General features: G+C 40.4%; 1 protein-coding gene across 1 annotated transcript in view; it reads left to right on the forward strand.

Annotated features, from left to right (window-relative positions):
* LOC140733770 (uncharacterized) overlaps positions 1-14,764 on the forward strand; it is a 98,605-nt gene extending 83,841 nt beyond the window's left edge. The window contains exon 21 of the mRNA XM_073057522.1: positions 13,601-14,764. Within this exon, the coding sequence (XP_072913623.1) occupies positions 13,601-13,785 (185 nt within the window). The 3' untranslated portion in view covers positions 13,786-14,764. The remainder of the gene's footprint in view (positions 1-13,600) is intronic.
* Positions 14,765-19,265: the final 4,501 nt, after the last annotated feature.

A 19,265-nucleotide genomic window follows, 5' to 3' on the forward strand; every position in this document is an offset into this window, starting at 1 on the left:
CCAGATGTCCTCAGACTGGAGAGGGTGTAGCAAAGGAAGGACTTAGATGTCACTGTCAACCTAACTGTTACAATAAAATCATATCCAAGTCTCATTGCCCCTCTGTATGTAGTGAAATTTGTTGCTTCTTTTGTATGGATCTTGTCTGTCCCCCAAGACCAATGTTGGCCTCAATTGTTAACTAGTAGAGGTGAATCAATAAAAGCGTTGGAAAAAGACATCCCATAGGAACACATCTCCTCTTTTAGCATAAAATTCAGTGGGAAAAGTGACTTCAAGGATGTAATGCTAAGGCTCTATAAGGCATTTGACAGACCACACTTTGACTATTGTGAACCTGATGTGATGGAATGAAAAGCTTAAGGAATGAGGAGTATTTGATGACTCTGGACCTGTACCCACTAGAATTAGAAGAATGTGGGGGATCTCAATGAAACCTATCAAATATTGAGAGGTCTAGATGTAGTGGGTATTGAGAGGATGTTTCTGGAAGACAGACTTGAGCCGAGCACCAATACAGAGGTTGTGTACAAGAAGGGCTTGAGTCACCTCTACTTCCTGAGGAAACTGAAGTCCTTTAGAGTATGCAGGTCTCTCCTTCACGTTCTACCAGTCTGCTGTTGCCAGTACAATCTTCTATGCAATGATGTGCTGGGGCAATGACATCAATACTAGTGATGCCAACGGGCTCAATAAACTGATTAGAAAGGCTGGCTCTGTTAGAGGAGTCAAACTGGACACACTGGAGGCTGGTAGAACAAAGGACCCTATGGAAAATCTTGGTAATTCTGGACAATGTATCTCACCCTCTGCACGCCACCTTGGCTGAACAGAGGAGCACTTTTCGTAATAGACTAAGACACCTGCACTGCTTCAAAGAGTGCTATATGAGGTCATTCTCACCCTCAACCATCAGGCTTTAAAATGAGTCAATCTATAGATGGGGAAGTGATGCCCCCCTCCTGTTAGACTGCTTGTGGTAACTTATTTTTTATTCTTTCTACTTTTCTTCTAATATTTATATCCATGCACTTGTAATGCTACTGTGTCACTGTAATTTCCTTTGGGATCTATGAGTTACCTATCTATCTAGTGGGGACATCTAGGACCAGAGAACATACTCTTAGAATAGAGGGGCATTCATTTGGAACAGAGATGAGGAGGAGTTTCTTTAACCAGAGGGTGGTGAATCTTTGGAATCCTTTGCCAAAGATGGCTGTGGAGGCCAAGCCATTTAGTATATTTAAAATTCTTAAATAGTAAGGGTGTCAAAATTTACGGGGAGAAAACAGGAGAATGGAGATGAGAAGGATAACAACTTAGCCACGAAGGAATGGCGGAGTAAACTCAATAGACCAAATGGCCTAATTCTGCTCCTATGTCATTTGGTTTAATGGTCTTATGGATAGTACACAACCCCATCAAAATGCAGGACTGCCTATATTGTGATGGAGAGGAGAACAAAAGGGCAAGTCTGTAAGAGGATGGAAGGCTAGAGAAATCAAGTAACAATAGGTGCAACATGAAAAAGTGGTGAGAGGGATTACAAGATAAGTTTGGAAGAGCTGAAAATGCAAAATAATTGCCTGATATTATAAGAATGTATGTTGAAAATTAGAAATTAAAAATAACAAAAGTATTAATTTTCTGAAATTGTTAAAGTGTTAAATGCAAAAGGTTGAAATGTGCCCAGATAAAAGATTAAATCTGCTTTGAATTTGAGCTTAAAATCATAGTCTAATTAAACAGAAGCAAAACTCTGCAGTTGTTGTATAACTGTTCATATAACTTCTTCCTGATACACTTCTGCTCATCAAATTATTTTTCCACAGATTTCAACTGATAGTTTTAAATCTGTTTTAGTACAATTTTAATATTAGAAGGACAAACTGACAAATATTCTTGGATTTTTTTTTAAAGAATATAGACCAAAAACAGGAAATTTAAATATATAATACATTCTGGACTCTGGCTTAAATTGACAAATTTTGATTGTGCAGAATGAGTGTCCCAAATCTTTGTACAGAGTTTGTCAATTTAAATTGCAACTAAATGTTCACTGAATCAGTAAATACAAGTGTATATTATTTTCTTTATAAAGCAAGATAATAAATCTATATATAGATTGTACAGTTGAGCATTAGAAATTCTGACACATTTGTCACTGCAACTAGATGATTAACAAGGTGAATTCAATTTATGCAGGACTTTTCCTCTAGCTGATGTTCCTCACATTCAGGGATAAATATTTTTTCCCTTTAATCAAACATGCCTAGTGCATAAATAATATTACAGTTGTATAGGCTTTCTCCATTTGGTTACATTACCCACTTGAGAATTTTAATGGTCAAGGTCTCCAGTTTTCTTTATTTTTCAGCAGTAAAGATGTTCTTGTGATCTTTCTTGACTTATTTGTATCTCATTATGACAGCAGGGAAAATAAAATTCTCATGCAAAGGAAAGTGCTGTATATAAAAGCAACAACTCAATATAATGAGCAAACACGAGGAAATCTGCAGATGCTGGAAATTCGAACAACACACACAAAATGCTGGTGGAACACAGCAGTCCAGGCAGCATCTATAGGGAGAAGCGCTGTCGACGTTTCGGGCGAGACGTCGACAGCGCTTCTCCCTATAGATGCTGCCTGGACTGCTGTGTTCCACCAGCATTTTGTGAGTGTAACTCAATATAATATCAGAAATCAGACCCAAACTAGTTGGAAAAGAGACAAAATAATAAAAAAATAAAGTAAGCAATATAACTATTTCCAGTTTACACAAGAACAACAGGAAACAGTCCATCTTCACAAATTGTCATTTCTGTTGTACAGGATGAGCTGAAAGAAGGAAAATGTATTTTGGTGATCATTGTTATCACTGTTCTTAATATGGTGGGAAGAACACAGAACATAGAAAATCTATAGCATATTACAGGCCCTTTGACCCACAATGTTGTGCCAACTATGTAACCTACTCTAGAAGCTGCCTAGAATTTTCCCTACCGCATAGCCTTCTATTTTTTTAAGCTCCATGTACCTATCTAAGAGTCTCTTAAAAGACCCTATTGTATCCACCTCTACCACCTTGGCTGGAAGTGCATTCCGCACACCCACCACACTGTGTGAAAAACTTACCTCTGACATCTCCCTTGTATCTACTTCCAAGCCCCTTAAAACTATGCTGAAGACTTTCTGCATTGCAAATTATGGATTAAATGTAGGACTTTAAGGTAAAGGAGTAAAATTAGTTCATTTGCATATCTTCCCACTCATCTCCAATCTCGTGCCTTCTCCCCATATCTCTTCATGCCATGACTAATCAAGAATATAATCAACCTCTGCCTTAAATATACCCAATGACTTGTCCTCCATAGCTACCTGTGGCAACGAATTCCACAAATTCACCACTCTCTGGCTAAAGAAACTCCTCCTCGTCTTCAACCTAAATGGATGTCCCTCTATTCTGAGGCTGTGTCCTCTGGTCTTAAACACTCCACCATAGGAAACGTCCTCTCCACATTCACTCTATCAAGGCCTTTCAACATTCAATAGGTTTCAATTAGGTCATCCCTCATTCTACTGAATTCCAGTAAGTAGTATCCCAAAGCCATTAAACAATCCTCATTTGATAAGCCTATCAATCGCCAGAATCATTTTCATTAACCTCCTTTGCACCGTCTCCAACGTTAGCACATCCTTTCTTAGATAAGGGGCCCAAAACTGCTCACAATATTCCAAGTGAGTGCTTTATAAAACCTTGACATTACATCCTTGCTTTTATATTCTAGTCCGCCCTTTAGGGAGTCCTGCACGAGAATTCTGAAGTCCCTTTGCACCTCAGACGTTTGAATTTTCTCCCCAGCTAGAAAAAGGTCTAAGCTTTTATTTATTCTATCAAAGTGCATAACCAAATACTTCCCAACACTGTATCCCATGTGCAATTTCTTTGCCCATTCTCCTAATCTGACTAAGTCCTTCTATAGCCTCCAAGTGCCCAGAGTCTTCATCCTTAACAATCAACTCCAACATCTTCTCAATTACTGAGGTTAGACTAACTTTCCTATAGTTCCTTTTCTTCTGCCTCCTTCCCTTTTCAAAAGGAGTGGAGTTACATTTGCAATTTTCCAGTCCTCCAGAACCATGCCAGGATGAAATGATTCTTGAAAGATCATTACTAATTCCTCCACATTCTCTTCAGCTACCTTTTTCAGAACCCTGAGGTGTAGATCATTTTGTCCAGGTGACTTAGACCATTTAGTTTCCCAAGAACCTTTTCCCTGGTATTGACAACTCACACAATTCTGCCTTCTGACTTCCCACATACTGCTAGTGTCTTTCGCTGTGAAGGCTGATGCAAAATAGTTCATTCACTATTTCCTTGGGCCCCACTACTACCTCTCCAGCATAATTTTCCAGTTGTCCAATATCTATTCTTGCCTCTCTTTTATGCTTCATTGGTTATTAAAACCTTCCCAATCCTCTAACTTCCCACTAATTTCTGCTCTATTATATACCTTCTCTTAGATTTTTATTGTGGCTTCACTTCTCTTGACAGCCACGATTGCACCATCCTGCCTTTAGAATACTTCTTTAGGATGTAAGACCATAAGATATAGGAGCAGAGTAGGGCCATTGAGCCCATTGAATCTTCTCTGCCATTTCATCATGGCTGATCAAATTTTCCTCTCAACCTCAATCTCCTGCCTTCTCCCTGTATCCCTTCATGCCCTGACCAATCAAGAATCTATCAACCTCTACCTTAAATATACATAAACTCTTGGCCTACTGAGCTGCCTGTGGCAAAGAATTCCATAGATTCACCACTCTCTGGCTAAAGAAATTCCTCATCCTTTCCATTCTAAAAGGACACCCCTCTATTCTGAGGCTGTGACTTCTGGTCTTAGACCATAGGAGACATCCTCTTCACATCCACTCTATCAAGGCCTTTCACCATGCATTAGGTTTCAATGTGGTTACCCCCTTCCTCTTCAGAATGCTAGTGAATACGGGCCCAGAGTCATCAAACTTTCTCCATATGACAAGCTATTTAATCCTGGAATCATTTTTATGAACCTCCTTTGAAGACTCTCCAGTTTCAGTGCATCTTTTCTAAGATAAGGGGCCCAAAACTGCTCAAAATATTCCAAGTGAGGTCTTATGCGTGTTTTATAAAGCCTCAACATTACATCCTTGTTTTTATGTTCCAGTCCCCTTGAAATGAATGCTAACGTGGCATTTGTCTTCCTCAACCTGCAAATTAACCTTTAACGAATCCTGCACAAAAACTCCAGTCCCTTTGTGCTTCAGGTTTTTGTATTTTCTCTCCATTTAGAAAATAGTCTACCAATTCTCTACCAAAGTGCATGACCATACACATCCCAACACTATATTCCATCTGCCATTTCTTCTTCTATTCTGTCTAAATCCTTCTGCAGCCTCTTTACTTCATTCAAAATTACCTGCCACTCCAGGTATCTTCATATCATCCGCAAACTTTGCAATAAAGCCTTCAATTCTATCATCCAAATCATTGACATATAAGATAAAGACCCTGTCCCAACACAGACCCCTGTGGAACACCACAAGTTACCAGCAGCCAACCAGAAAAGGCTCCCTTTATTCCCACTCTTTGCCTCCTGCCAATCATGCACTGATTTATCCATTCCAGAATCTTTCCTGTAATACCACATGGGCATGCAGCTTGTTAAGCAGCCTCATGTATGGCACCTTGTCAAGATCTTCTGAAAATCCAAGTGCACAACATTAACAGATTCCCTTTTGTCTATCCTGCTTGTAATTTCTTATAAGATTTCCCCTTGAGGAAACCATGCTGACTATGGCCTATTTTATCATGTGCCTCCAAGTAGTACACTGAAACATCATCCTCAATAATCGTCTCCAACATCTTCCCAACTACTGAGGTCAGACTAACTGGCCTATAGTTTCCTTTCTTCTGCCCCTCCCCCTTCTTGGACAGTGGAATGACGTATGTAATTTTCCAGTCATCTCAAACCGTTCCAGAATCTAGTGATTCCTGAAAAATCATTACTAATGCATCCGGCCCCCTCTTTCAGAACACTGGGGTGTACACTATCTGGTCCAGGTGACTTATCTACTTCAGACTTACAGTTTCCTATGAACCTTCTTCCTAGCTATGGTAACTTCACACACTTCATGACCCCTGGCACCTAGAACATCCACCACACTTCCACAGTGAAGACTGATGCAAAATACTTATTCAGTTTGTCTCGCATTTTGTTGTCCTCCATTACTACCTCTCCAGCATCATTTTCCAGCGTTCCAATATCCACTCTCGTCTCTCTTTTACACTTTATGTATCTGAAGAAACATCTGGTATCCTCTTCAATATTATTTGCTAGCTTACTTTCATATTCCACCTTTACCTTAATGACTTTTTAGTTGCCTTCTATTGGTTTTTAAAAGCTTCCCAATCCTCTAACATCCAACTAATTTTTGCTCTATTATGTGCTCTTTCTTTGCTTTTATGTTGGTTTTGACTTCTCTTATTAGCCACGGTGGTGTCATCTTTCCTTTAGAATACTTCTTCCTATTTGGGATGTTTATATCCTGTGCCTTCCGAACTGCTTACAGAAATTCCAGCTGTTGCTGCTCTGCCGTCATCCCTGCCAGTGTTCTTTTCCAGTCAATTCTGGCCAGCTCTTCTCTCATGCCTCTGTAATTCCCTTTACTGGATTACTGATACATCTGACTTTAGCTTCTCCATCTCAGATTTCAGGGTGAATTCACTCATATTATGATCAGTTTCCCCTAAGGGTTCTTTTACCTTAAGCTCTCTAATCAAATCTGGTTCATTGCACAACACCCATTCCAGAGTAGCTGATTCCCTAGTGGGCTCAACCACAAACTGCTCTGAAAAGCCATCTCGTAGACACTCTAGAAATCTCTCCCCACCCCCAACCGACCTGATTTTCCCAATCTACCTACATATTGAAGTCCTCCATGACTATAGTAACATTATCCTTTGGGCATGCATTTTCTAAAACCCATTGTAATTTTTTGGGCAGATCCTTACTACTGTTTGTGAGTCTGGATATGACTCCCATCAGGGTCTTTTTACCCTTGCAACTCCTTAGCTTTATCCACAATGATTCAACATCTTCGACCTTATGTCACTTCTTTCTAATGATTTGGTTTCATTTTTTACCAACAGAGCAATACCATCTCCTTTGTCTTCCTGTCTTTCAATACGATATGTATTCTTGGACATTAACATAGAAATATAGAAAACCTACAGCACAATATAGGCCCTTCAGCCCACAAAGCTGTACAGAACATGTCCTTACCTTAGAAATTACCTAGGGTTACCCATAGCCCTAGCTTTCTGAGCTCCATATACCTGTCCAGGAGTCTCTTTAAAAAAAACCCTATCATATCCGCCTCTACCACTGCCACTAGCAGCCCATTCCACACACTCACCACTCTCTTCGTTAAAAAAAACTTACCCCTGACATCTCCTCTGTACCTACTTCTAAGCACCTTAAAATTGTGCCCTCTCGTACTAGCCATTGCAGCCTTGGGAAAAAGCCTCTGACTATCCATACGATCAATGCCTCTCACCATCTTATACACCTCTATCAGGTCACCTCTCATCCTCCGTCACTCCAAGGATAAAAAGTCCGAGTTCACTCAACCTATTCTCATAAGGCATACTCCCCAGTCTAGGCAACATCCTTGTAAGTCTCCTCTGCACCCTTTCTATTGTTTCCACATTTCCTAATAGTGAGGCGACCAGAAGTGAGCACAGTACTCGAAGTGGGATCTGCCTAGGGTCCTATAGAGCTACAACATTATCTCTCGGCTCCTAAACTCAGTCCCACGATTGATGAAGGCCAATGCACCATATACTTTCTTAACCACAGAATCAACCTACGCAACAGCTTTGAGTGTCCTATGGACTTGGACTCCAAGATCCTCCACACTGCCAAGAATCTTACCATTAATACTATATTTTGTCATCATATTTGACCTACCAAAATGAACCATCTGACACTTATCTGGGTTGAACTCCATCCACCAATTCTCAGCCCAGTTTTGTATCCTATCAATGTCCCGCTGTAACCTCTGACAGCCTTCCACACTATCAACAACACCTCCAACCTTTGTCATCAGCAAATTTACTAACCCATCCCTCCGCTTCCTCATCCAAGTCACTTATAAAAATCACAAAGAGTAGGGGTCCCAGAACAGATCCCTGATGCACACCACTGGTGACCGACTTCCATGCAGAACATGACCCATCTACAATCACTCTTTGTCTTCTGGATCCACAAACCAGTTCTGGATCCACAAATCAAGGTCCTCTTGGATCCCATGCCTCCTTACTTTCTCAATAAGCCTGGCATGGGGTACTTTGTCAAATGCCTTGCTGAAATCCATATACACTACATCTACAGCTCTACCTTCATCAATATGTTTAGTCACATTCTCAAAATATCCAATCAGGCTCGTAAGGCTCGACCTGCCTTTCACAAAGCCATGCTGACTATTCCTAATCATATTATGCCTCTCCAAATGTTCATAAATCTTGCTTCTCGGGATCTTCTCCATCAACTTACCAACCACTAAAGTAAGACTCACTGGTCTATCATTTCCTGGGCTATCTCTACTCCCATTCTTGAATATGGGAACAACATCCACAACCCTCCAATCCTCCAGAACCTCTCCCATCCCCATTGATGATGCAAAGATCATCACCAGAGGCTCAGCAATCCCCTCCCTCGCCTCCCCACAGTAGCCTGTGGTACATCTCATCTGGTCTCAGTGACTTATCCAATTTGATCCTTTCCAAAAGCTCCAGCACATTCTCTTAATATCTATATGCTCAAGCTTTTCAGTCCACTGTAAGTCATCCCTACAATCACCAAGATCCTTTTCCATAATGAATACTGAAGTACTCATTAAGTACCTCTGCTGTCTCCTCCGGTTCCATACACACTTATCCACTGTCACACTTGATTGGTCCTGTTCTCTCATGTCTTATCCTCTTGCTCTTCACATACTTGTAAAATGCCTTGGGGTTTTCCTTAATCCTGTCTGCCAAGGCATTCTAATGGCCCCTTCTGGCTCTCCTAATTTCATTCTTAAGTTCCTTCCTGCTAGCCTTATAATTTTCTAGATCTCTATCATTATAAGTTTTTTGAACCTTTAGTAAGGTCTTTTCTTCTTGACTAGATTTACAACAGCCTTTGTACACCATAGCCTACCATTTTTTCCCTGTCTCATTGGAATGTACCTATGCAAATATCCCTGAACATTTGCCACATTTCTTCCATACATTTCCCTGAGAACATCTGTTCCCAATTTATGCTTCCAAATTCTTACCTGATAGCTTCATTATTCCCCTTACTCCAAATAAACACTTTCCTAACTTGTCTGTTCCCATCCCCCTCCAATGCTATGGTAAAGGAGATAGAATTGAGATCACTATCTTCAAAATGCTCTCTTATTGAGAGATCTGACACCTGACCAGGTTCATTTCCCAATACCAGATCAAGTACAGCCTCCCCTCTTGTAGGCTTATCTACATATTGTGTCAAGAAACCTCCTTGAATGCACCTAACAAACTCCACCCCATTTAAACCCCTCGCTCTAGGGACATGCCAATCAATATTTGGGAAATTAAAATCTCCCACCACAACAACCCTGTTATTATTACACGTTTCTGGAATCTGTCTCCCTATCTGCTCCTCAATGTCCCTGTTACTATTGGGTGGTCTATAAAGAAAAGATTCAGTAGAGTTATTGACCCCTTCCTGTTCCTAACTTCCACCCACAGAGACACTATAGAAAATCCCTCCATGTCTTCCTCCTTTTCTGCAGCTGTGACACTATCTCTAATCAACAGTGCCACACCCCCACCTCTTGCCTCCCTTCCTGTCCTTTCTGAAACATCTAAAGCCTGGCACTCGAAGTAACCTTCCTGCCCGAGCCTTCCAAGTCTCTGTAATGGCCACAACATCATAGCTCCAAGTGCTGATCCACGCTCTAAGCTCATCCTCTTTGTTCATAATACTCCTTGCATTAAAATAGACACATCTCAAACCATCAGTCTGAGCACATCCCTCCTCTATCACCTGCCTATCTTCCCTCTCGCACTGTCTCCAAGCTTTCTCTATTTGTGAGTCAACCGCCTCTTCCTCCGTCTCTTTAGTTTGGTTCCCAACCCCCTAGCAATCCAAGTTTAAACTCTCCCCAATTAAGCTCCCAGCTATAATCTTCTTTCAGCCATGATTCAGTGATGCCTACAACATCATACCTGGCAATTTGCAACTGTGCTGCAAGTTAATCTACCTTATTCCATAAGCTGCGTGCATCCAAATATAACACCTTCAGTCCTGTATTCACCCTTTTCGATTTTATCCAACTTTAACATTGCAGCTCTTCCTGTTGACTGCAGTTATGCCTTATCAACAGCCTCACCTCACTACACATGGGCTCTGTTTGTAAACCAGCTACCTCATCTTCAGCACTTATCCGCCTTTCCTACGATACTTCTTGCATTGAAATATAGGCAGTTCAGGGCACTAGTGGCACCATACTCAACCTTTCAATTCCTAACTTTGTCTAAGGTCTTACCAACATCTGCCTCCATTACCTCTCCACTAACTGTTCTTGCACTCTGGTTCCCATTCCCCTGCAACACTAGTTTAAACCCCACTGTGCAGCATTAACAAACCTTCCCAATATGATAATCTTCCTCCTGTTCAGGTGCAAACTGTCTTTCTGTACAGGTACCACCTTCCCTGGAAGAAAGCTAATGACCTAAAAATCTTATGCCTTCCCTCCTACACCAATCCTTAGCAAGATGTATATATCCTGAGCCTTTTGAATTGTTCCCAGAAATTCCATCCATTACTGCTCTTTTGTCATCCCTGCTAGTGTTCCTTTCGAATCAGTTTTGGCCAGCTCCTTGTTATCAGTTATCCTTGTCATCAGTTTCTGTAATTCCCTTTACTCCACTGTAATACTGATACCTGTACATCTGACTTTAGCTTGTCTTTCTCAAATTGCAGAGTGAACTCTATCATATTATGATCACTGGTACCTAAATATTCCTTTACCTTAAACTCCCTAATCAATTCTAGTTCATTGCACAACACCCATTCAGAATAGCTGATCCCCTAGTGGGATCAAACATGAGCTGCTCTAAAAAAGCCACCTATTAGGCATCCTAGAAATTCACCCTTTTGGGATCCAAATCTACCTGCATATTGAAATCCCCCATGACTATTATAACATTACCCTTTCGACATGCATTTTCTATCTCCCTTTGTAATTTGTTGACCATAGCTTTACTACTGTTTGGGAATCTGTATATAACTCCCATCATGGTCTTTTTACCCTTGCAATTTCTTAGCTTTACCCACAATGATTCTACATCTTCTGATCCTATGTCACCTCTTTCCAATGATTTGATTTCATTTTTTACCAATAGCCACCCATCCCCCTCTGCCTGCCTGCCTGTCCTTTTGATACAATGTATATATTTGGACATTAAGCCCCCATTTATAATCTTCTTTCAGCCATGATTCAGTGATACCAACAATGTCATTCTGTAAATGTGCTACAAGTTCATCTACCTTATTCCCTATACTGCATACATTTAAATATAACACTGTCAGTGCTGTATTTACCTTTATCAATTTTGTCCTCCTTTTACTTTGCAACTTATCCCATTGACTGCAATTTTGCCCTATCATCAGCCTCTCCTTACTAGCAGTCTCACTACACACTTCCTTTGTTTGTAAACCAACTGCCCCATCCTCAGCACTATCACTCTGATTCCCATCCCCCTGCCAAATTAGTTTAAACCCTTCCGAACAACTCTAGCTAACCTGCCCACGAGGATATTGGTTCCCCTTGGGTTCAGGTATAACCCGTCCCTTTTGTATAGGTCATACTTTCCCCACAAAGGATTGTAGTGGTCCATAAATCTGAAACCCTGCCTCCTGTACCAGATCCTCAACCACACATTCATCTGCCAAATCGTCCTATCCTTGCCCTCACTTGTGCATGGCACAGGCAGCAATCCAGAGATTACCTCCCTGGAGGTCCTGTTTTTCAGCTTTCTACCTTAATCCCTAAAGTCTCTCTTCAGAACCTCCTTACCTTTCCTACCTATGTCAATGATGCCAATACGTACCAAGACTTCTGGATGCCCCCTCTCCCCCCTTAGAATGCTGTGGACCCAATCTGAGACATTCTTGACACTGACACCTGGGAGGCAACGTAACATCCGAGTGTCTCTATCACACCCACAGAACCTAGTCTCTATTCCTCTGTCTATGAAATCTCCTATCACTACTGCAGTCCTCTTCACCTCTGTTCTCTTCTGAGCCACAGCACCAGCTTCAGTGCTAGAGACCCAGTCACTGTGGCTCCCCTTGGTAGGTCATCCCCCTCAACAGAATCCAAAGTAATATACTTATTATTGAGGGGAACAGCCACTGGGGTACTCTGCACTGGCTGCCCATTTCCCTTCTCTCTCCTGATAGTCACCCTGGCTCCTGCAACCTAGGGGTGACTACCTCCCTCTAGCTCCTATCTTTCATTTCCTCAGTATCCCAAATGAGCCAAAGGTCATTGAGCTGCAGCTCCAGTTCCTTAACATGTTTTCTGAGGAATTGTAGTTCAGTGCATCTGGTGCAGATGTGGTTATCTGGGAGGCTACTTGTCTCCCAGAATTGCCACTTCTCATACACAGAACAGAACACTTCCACTGGAGCCATTTTCACTGTACCAACTATACCCAAACAGACGAGGAATGAAGAATAAAGAAGAAAAAGCAACTTACTCGATACCTACTTCTCCCAAGACTGATCTCACTGAAGCCTGATGACCCACTCTAACACTGGTCTACTCACAACAATGGCTGCTCCGCTTGCCATTGCCTTATTTTTATTTGCCCTTTCTAATGAATCTTGCTCACTGATTAGATACAGCCAAATCTGAAAAACTGCTGTGAAACGCTGCCTTTTCAATCTTGAATACAAACCTAAGTGAAAACATGGCTCTTTTCTCTAGCTCCCACTCAATGGTTGGACTTAGTTAAATCCAAAACAAAATTGCAGTCAATATTGTTATTGGTTTATAGGCCATTTGAAAGGGTAGTTAAGAATAAACTTATGGGTCCCATATAGACTACACTAGTTAAGGATGCTAATAAACCCATTAGGTTTATAACACAACTTGGTTATTTTATTATCAGACCAAGCTTTTTAATTCCAGATCAATAACCCCATTGTAATGACCATAATTTCCCCATTGTTAAATGTCACTATTTAATATTATATATTTATCAAAAAGAGAAAAAAAACTTGCATTTATACTGAGCTTTTCACAATTCTGACTCTTTCCAAAGCCAGTAAAATACTTTTGAAATGCATTCAATGTATGAAATCTGGCAATCAGTTTTTGCATGAAAAGCTTTCACATACAGCAACAAGATTGTGTTCAGACCATTTCTTTACCATTATATAATTTAACAATGTAAACCAAGAATGAAAACATAGTAACAAAAATTATATTGTAATTGTCTTTAATTATCTTTCTATTCAGGGCCTATAGGCTTGCCAGGAATTAGTAAAGAAGGCTACCCAGGAATACCAGGTTCACCTGGAAAAGATGGAGCTCCTGGAAAAATAGGCAGGTCTGGACCTCCTGGTCCTCCTGGAACATGCCAGCCATTTCTATGTCATCAAGCATTTGGAAGAGATCCATTCAGAAAAGGACCAAACTATTGAAGCTTTATTGACATCTAGTAGTACAAACTAATTTTATAATTGTAAGTTTATAAAAGTAAGTTTATAATTGATCTTACTCAAAATTGTATGTATCATTGAAATGTCTGAAAAGTAGTCTCAGGAAGATTTACACCAGAAACTATATGTTATCAATCATCTTTTCATACTGTTGCCAAAATGAGAAGAGTATCAACAGCATACAAGAAATCATTAACTACTTTGTTGTTAGTCTTCATACTAGTCTTCTGTTTCATTTACATTATTTGTATTTGTTGTTTAATGCAATGTCAGAGATGGAGAAGTCAGAAATTGTAGCATACGTTATTGAGCTTTGTTAGCAGTTACGATAACTTTGATAAAATCATTATCAATTCCTCAATGCTATGTGCTACTTTTTATATTTGGGCAACTTGAATCTGATATGGCCACCTCCTTTATGATGTCAAAAATTGTAAAGATGTTCCAAAAAAAATGTACTCAAAATGTAATTTTCCAAAGACATGTTCTCTTATTTTAATGAAACTGTTCTCATTGCAGTTTATCAGTAATTTTAAAGCCAAAAGGGAAAACTAGTTCATAAATACTTAGCCAATCATGCTTTATTAAAATATTGAACAGTATGTACAGTACTGGTTATCTTTTACACAACATCAGCTTGATTTCTGAACAGTAAATATTAGTCTATAATTTAAATAAATTAAGACTTATTTATCTTAAAATATGCCTACCTATCATACATTTCTGTAGCAGTTCTCACTGGCTAATAATTATTTGTTAATATAGTTTGGAAATTAAACTATGTTCAATTCAAGGTCTGTCTCTTTATAAAAAAAAATTTGGAGGCATCAAGACTATCAAAAATTTTTCAACTCGCATGAATTGATATTTTGTACAATATTTTCATTGTCAATGTTCATAATAAGACCTAGATATCACTGCATCCTTGCTTTAAAATAATTCTGGAAATAAAAAGCAAGTATCAGTAAAACCATAACAGTGTCTTTGTTCATATTCCTGTAGTAAAATCTGCATTTATTATTCATCCTTAGTTGCCCTGAAAACATGGTTTAGGGGTGTTTTCAATGCAGTGGTTATGATGTAGGTCTATGGTTTTCTAGGCCAGTGGGAAATTGATAGAGATACAAGTTCAAGTTTAATTATCATTCAACTATACGTGAATATAGCTAAACAAGATAGCATTCCTCCAGGGCCAAGATGCAATACACATTGCCAACAGCATACAGCACAAAAAGCACATATAGTTACAATTTCAAAAAAACATAGTCACAAATCAAAAATAATACAGTCCAAGTCCACGAGTGGCATAACTGTAGGTTTATCATATGTTGCCCTGGTCGAGGGCAGCACCAACAGGAAGGGTCTACCCCCAACCCAGTATGGATTCCAGCACACAATGGCTCTCCCACACTGCAACAGCATCTTCTCTCCTGGTCAGCTGCAACTGGCAACCCCACGGCATAGGCCTAATCTTTGCCTCAACTGAAGCAGCACAGTTCCTCCACTGTCAGTCTTGCCAATGAACCAGTGAACAGACTTACAATATTCTATGTTACCAATGTCCAAAAGGGTCTTGCGATCCCAATAAAAACGCCCAAGATAATCACTTACTCCATTTGTTGGACTGCACACCTTCTCAGCGCAACAGTACGCAGCAATTCCAGGCAACAACACAACAATGTTAAGCTCAATCGCTATCAAGCAACTCGCTGATCAGATAGTCCTGCAGTATTTGATGTTCTGAGTATCCAGCAGTGACTTGCAATCATAAAAAAAAGACGTACTGTGATTGGACTGGAGTGGCCGCTGTATCCAAGTGCTCCGCCATGTGGAAGTCACTAGCAGTGTGCCAGAGGTCTGTGGGTGTCAGGGAGCAGGAGTGAGTGCCACTGCTATTACAAAGGAAAAACTGCTGGGCAAACTTGAAGATCTTAAGGTGAATAAGTCACCTGAGCCACATGAACTACATCGTAAAGTCCTGAGAGAGGTTTCTGAAGAAGTAATGGATGCATCGGTCATGATCTTTCAAGAATCACTTGATTCTGGCATGGTCCTAGAGGACTGGAAGATTGCAAATGTCACTCCTCTCTTTAAGAAAGGAGGAAGGCAAAAGAAAGAAAATTATAGGCCTATTAACCTAACCTTAGTGGTTGGGAAAGTGTTGGAATCTATTATTAAGAATGAGGTTTCTGGGTACTTGGAGACTAATGATAAAATAAGTCAAAGTCAGCATGGTTTCTGTAAAGGGAAATCTTGCCTAACAAATCAGAGTCCTTGGAGGAAGTAGCAAGCAGGGTGGACAAAGGAGAGGTGGTGAATGTAATTTACTTGGATATTCAGAAAGCGTTTGATAAGGTGCCATACTTGAGGCTGCTTAACAAGATAAAATCCTATGATGTTACAGGAAAGATTCTGGCATGGATAGAGGAATGGCTAACAGGCAGGAAGCAGCGAATGGGGATAAGGGGGCCTGTTTCTGGTTGACTGCGGTAACTAGTGGTGTTCCTCAGGGACCGCTATTTTTCACATTGTTTGTCAATTATTTAGATAATGGAATTGATGACTCTGTGCCTAAGTTTGCGGAAATCACTAAGATAGGTGGAGGGGTACGTAGTGCTGAGGAAGCAATGCGATTGCAGCAGCAGCAGTAATGCAAATTGGAAGAATGGGAAACAATGTGGCAGATGCTGAGAAATATACAATAATGCATTTTGGTAAAAGGATCAAAGGTCTTGAAAATCTTGAGCAGATAGACATTAAGAAAAAGGATGTGCTGGAGCATTTGGAAAGCATCACGTTGGATAGGTCTCCTGGACTGGATGTGATGTACCCCAGACTAATGTGGGAGGTGAGGGAGGAGATTGCTGAGCCTCTGGCGATGATCTTTGCATCATCAATGGGGACGGGAGATCTTCTGGAGAATTGGAGGGTTGCAGATGTTGTTCCCTTATTCAAGAAAGGGAGTAGAGATAGCCCAGGAAATTATAGACCAGTGAGTCTTACTTCAGTGGTTGGTAAGTTGATGGAAAAGATCTTGAGAGGCAGGATTTATGAACATTTTGGAGAGCATAATATGATTAGGATTAATCAACATAGTTTTGTCAAAGGCAGGTTGTGCTTTACAAGCCTGACTGAATTTTCTGAGGATGTGACTAAATACATTGATAAAGGTAGAGCAGTAGATGTGGTGTATATGGATTTCAGCAAGGCATTTGATAAGTTATCCCATGGAAGGTTTATTGAGAAAGTAAGGAGGCATGGGATCAAAGGGGACATTGCTTTGTGGATGCAGAACTAGCTTGCCCACGGAAGGCAGAGTGGTTGTAGATGGGTCATATTCTGCACGGAGGTCTGTCACCAGTGGAGTGCCTCAGGGATCTGTTCTGGGTCCCCTTCTCTTCGTGATTTTTATAAATGACCTGGATGAGGAAGTGGAGGGATGGGTTAGTAAATTTGCTGATGACACAAAGGTTGAGGGTGTTATGGATAGTGCAGAGAGCTGTCAGAAGTTACAGTGGGACGTCGATAGGATGCAAAACTGAGCTGGGAAGTGGCAGATGGAGTTCAACCCAGATAAGTGTGAGGTGGTTCATTTTTGTAGGTCAAATGTGATAGCAGAATATAGTATTAATGGTAAGACTTGGCAGTGTGGAATATCAGAGGGATCTTGGGGTCCGAGTCCATAGGATGCTCAAAGCAGCTGCGCAGATTGACTGTGTTGTTAAGAAGGCATACGGTGCATTGGCTTTCATCAATCATGGAATTGAGTTTAAGAGCCGAGAGGTAATGTTACAGCTTTATAGGACCCTGGTCAGACCCCATTTGAAGTACTGTGCTCAGTTCTGGTCACCTCACTACAGGAAGGATGTGGAAACTATAGAAAGGGTGCAGAGGAGATTTACAAGGATGTTGCCTGGATTGGGGAGCATGCCCTATGAGAACAGGTTGAGTGAACTCGGCCTTTTCTCCTTGGAGCGACAGAGGGCGAGAGGTGACCTGATAGAGGTGTATCAGATGATGAGAGGCATTGATTGTGTAGATAATCAGAGGCTTTTTCCCAGGGTTGAAATGGCTAGCATGAGAGGGCACAGTTTTAAGGTGCTTGGAAGTAGGTACAGAGGAGATGTCAGGGATAGGTTTTTTTACGAAGAGAGTGGTGAGTACATGGAATGGGCTGCTGGTGACAGTGGTGGAGGCGGATACGATAGGGTCTTTTAAGAGACTCCTGGACAAGTACATGGAGCTTAGAAATATAGAGGGCTATGGTAACCTTTCAACCTGCTGCTTATCAAGAATTGATCTAACACTGCCTTATAATATGCAGAATCTACTTCTATGGCCTTTTGAATAAGAGAGTTTAAAACATCTAAAACTTTCTGTGAGAAAAGGAAGAGCTTCACCTAGAGTGCCTGTAGCAGTTTAGTAAAGGACCTCTGCTTTGTGGACACATTAATGGAAAATTCCATATATTGCAGGGAAGTGCAAATATCTTGCAGTAAACATTAAGATAAAGATGAAGATTTCTTAGTAGCATTACTTTAGATATAATTGTTACTTTTACATTTGCTGGACAACATATTCTCAAATTTGCACCTTCATTGCAATGTGCATATTACATTCTCAGCGCAGAAGTAATCATGATTTAATCTGATTTAATGGTAATAGAACAACAATTAATGTGACAGAAGTACACAACAATTGCCAAGCACAATTATTGAAAAACTGCAAAGTGCTATAAATGTATTTTAAGAAAAAGGCCCAGGAGTGACTGATGTACTGTGCACGGCAAATGTGAGAAACATCTACATTCAGTTCAGAATACTGGACAGTATTGAATTGTGTTAAAATTAGAGTAGTAGATCAGTTTTAAAAAGTTTATTCAAAAATACAGGTTGAATGTATTGGTAATGACATAAAACAAATAATTGACTGCCCATCATGCATACTGTCTAATGGTCTTTTGTACTAACTTCAATGGACAATGGACAAATGATGACAATGGACAATTGATCCACCATCTTCTTTTTTATATCATCACCAACACCATTACATCATTTCCTCCCAAAAAAAATTCTGCCTTGTAATTTATAGCAACAAACAATTATAAAGAGTTCAGTAATGTACATTAAGTATTTTTAATATGTGGTTGACTTAGAAACAGTTTTTTGATCACTACTCCATACTCATATTCAACTCTAATATGGTTCCTATGAGGCAAGGTGCCTGTAAGACCATAAGACCAGAAGATATAGGAGCAGAATTAGGTCATTCAGCCCATTGAGTCTTCTCCACCATTTCATCATGGCTGATCCTGGATCCCACTCAACCCCATACACCCACCTTCTCACCATATCTCTTGATGCCCTGACCGATCAGGAAACTATCATCTTCCGCCTTATATATACCCACAGACTTGGCCTCTACTGCAGTCTGTGGCAGGGCATTCCACAGATTTACTACTC

Source organism: Hemitrygon akajei, chromosome 9 (genome assembly GCF_048418815.1).
Source record: "Hemitrygon akajei chromosome 9, sHemAka1.3, whole genome shotgun sequence".
In the NCBI taxonomy this organism is placed as follows: Eukaryota; Metazoa; Chordata; class Chondrichthyes; order Myliobatiformes; family Dasyatidae; genus Hemitrygon; species Hemitrygon akajei.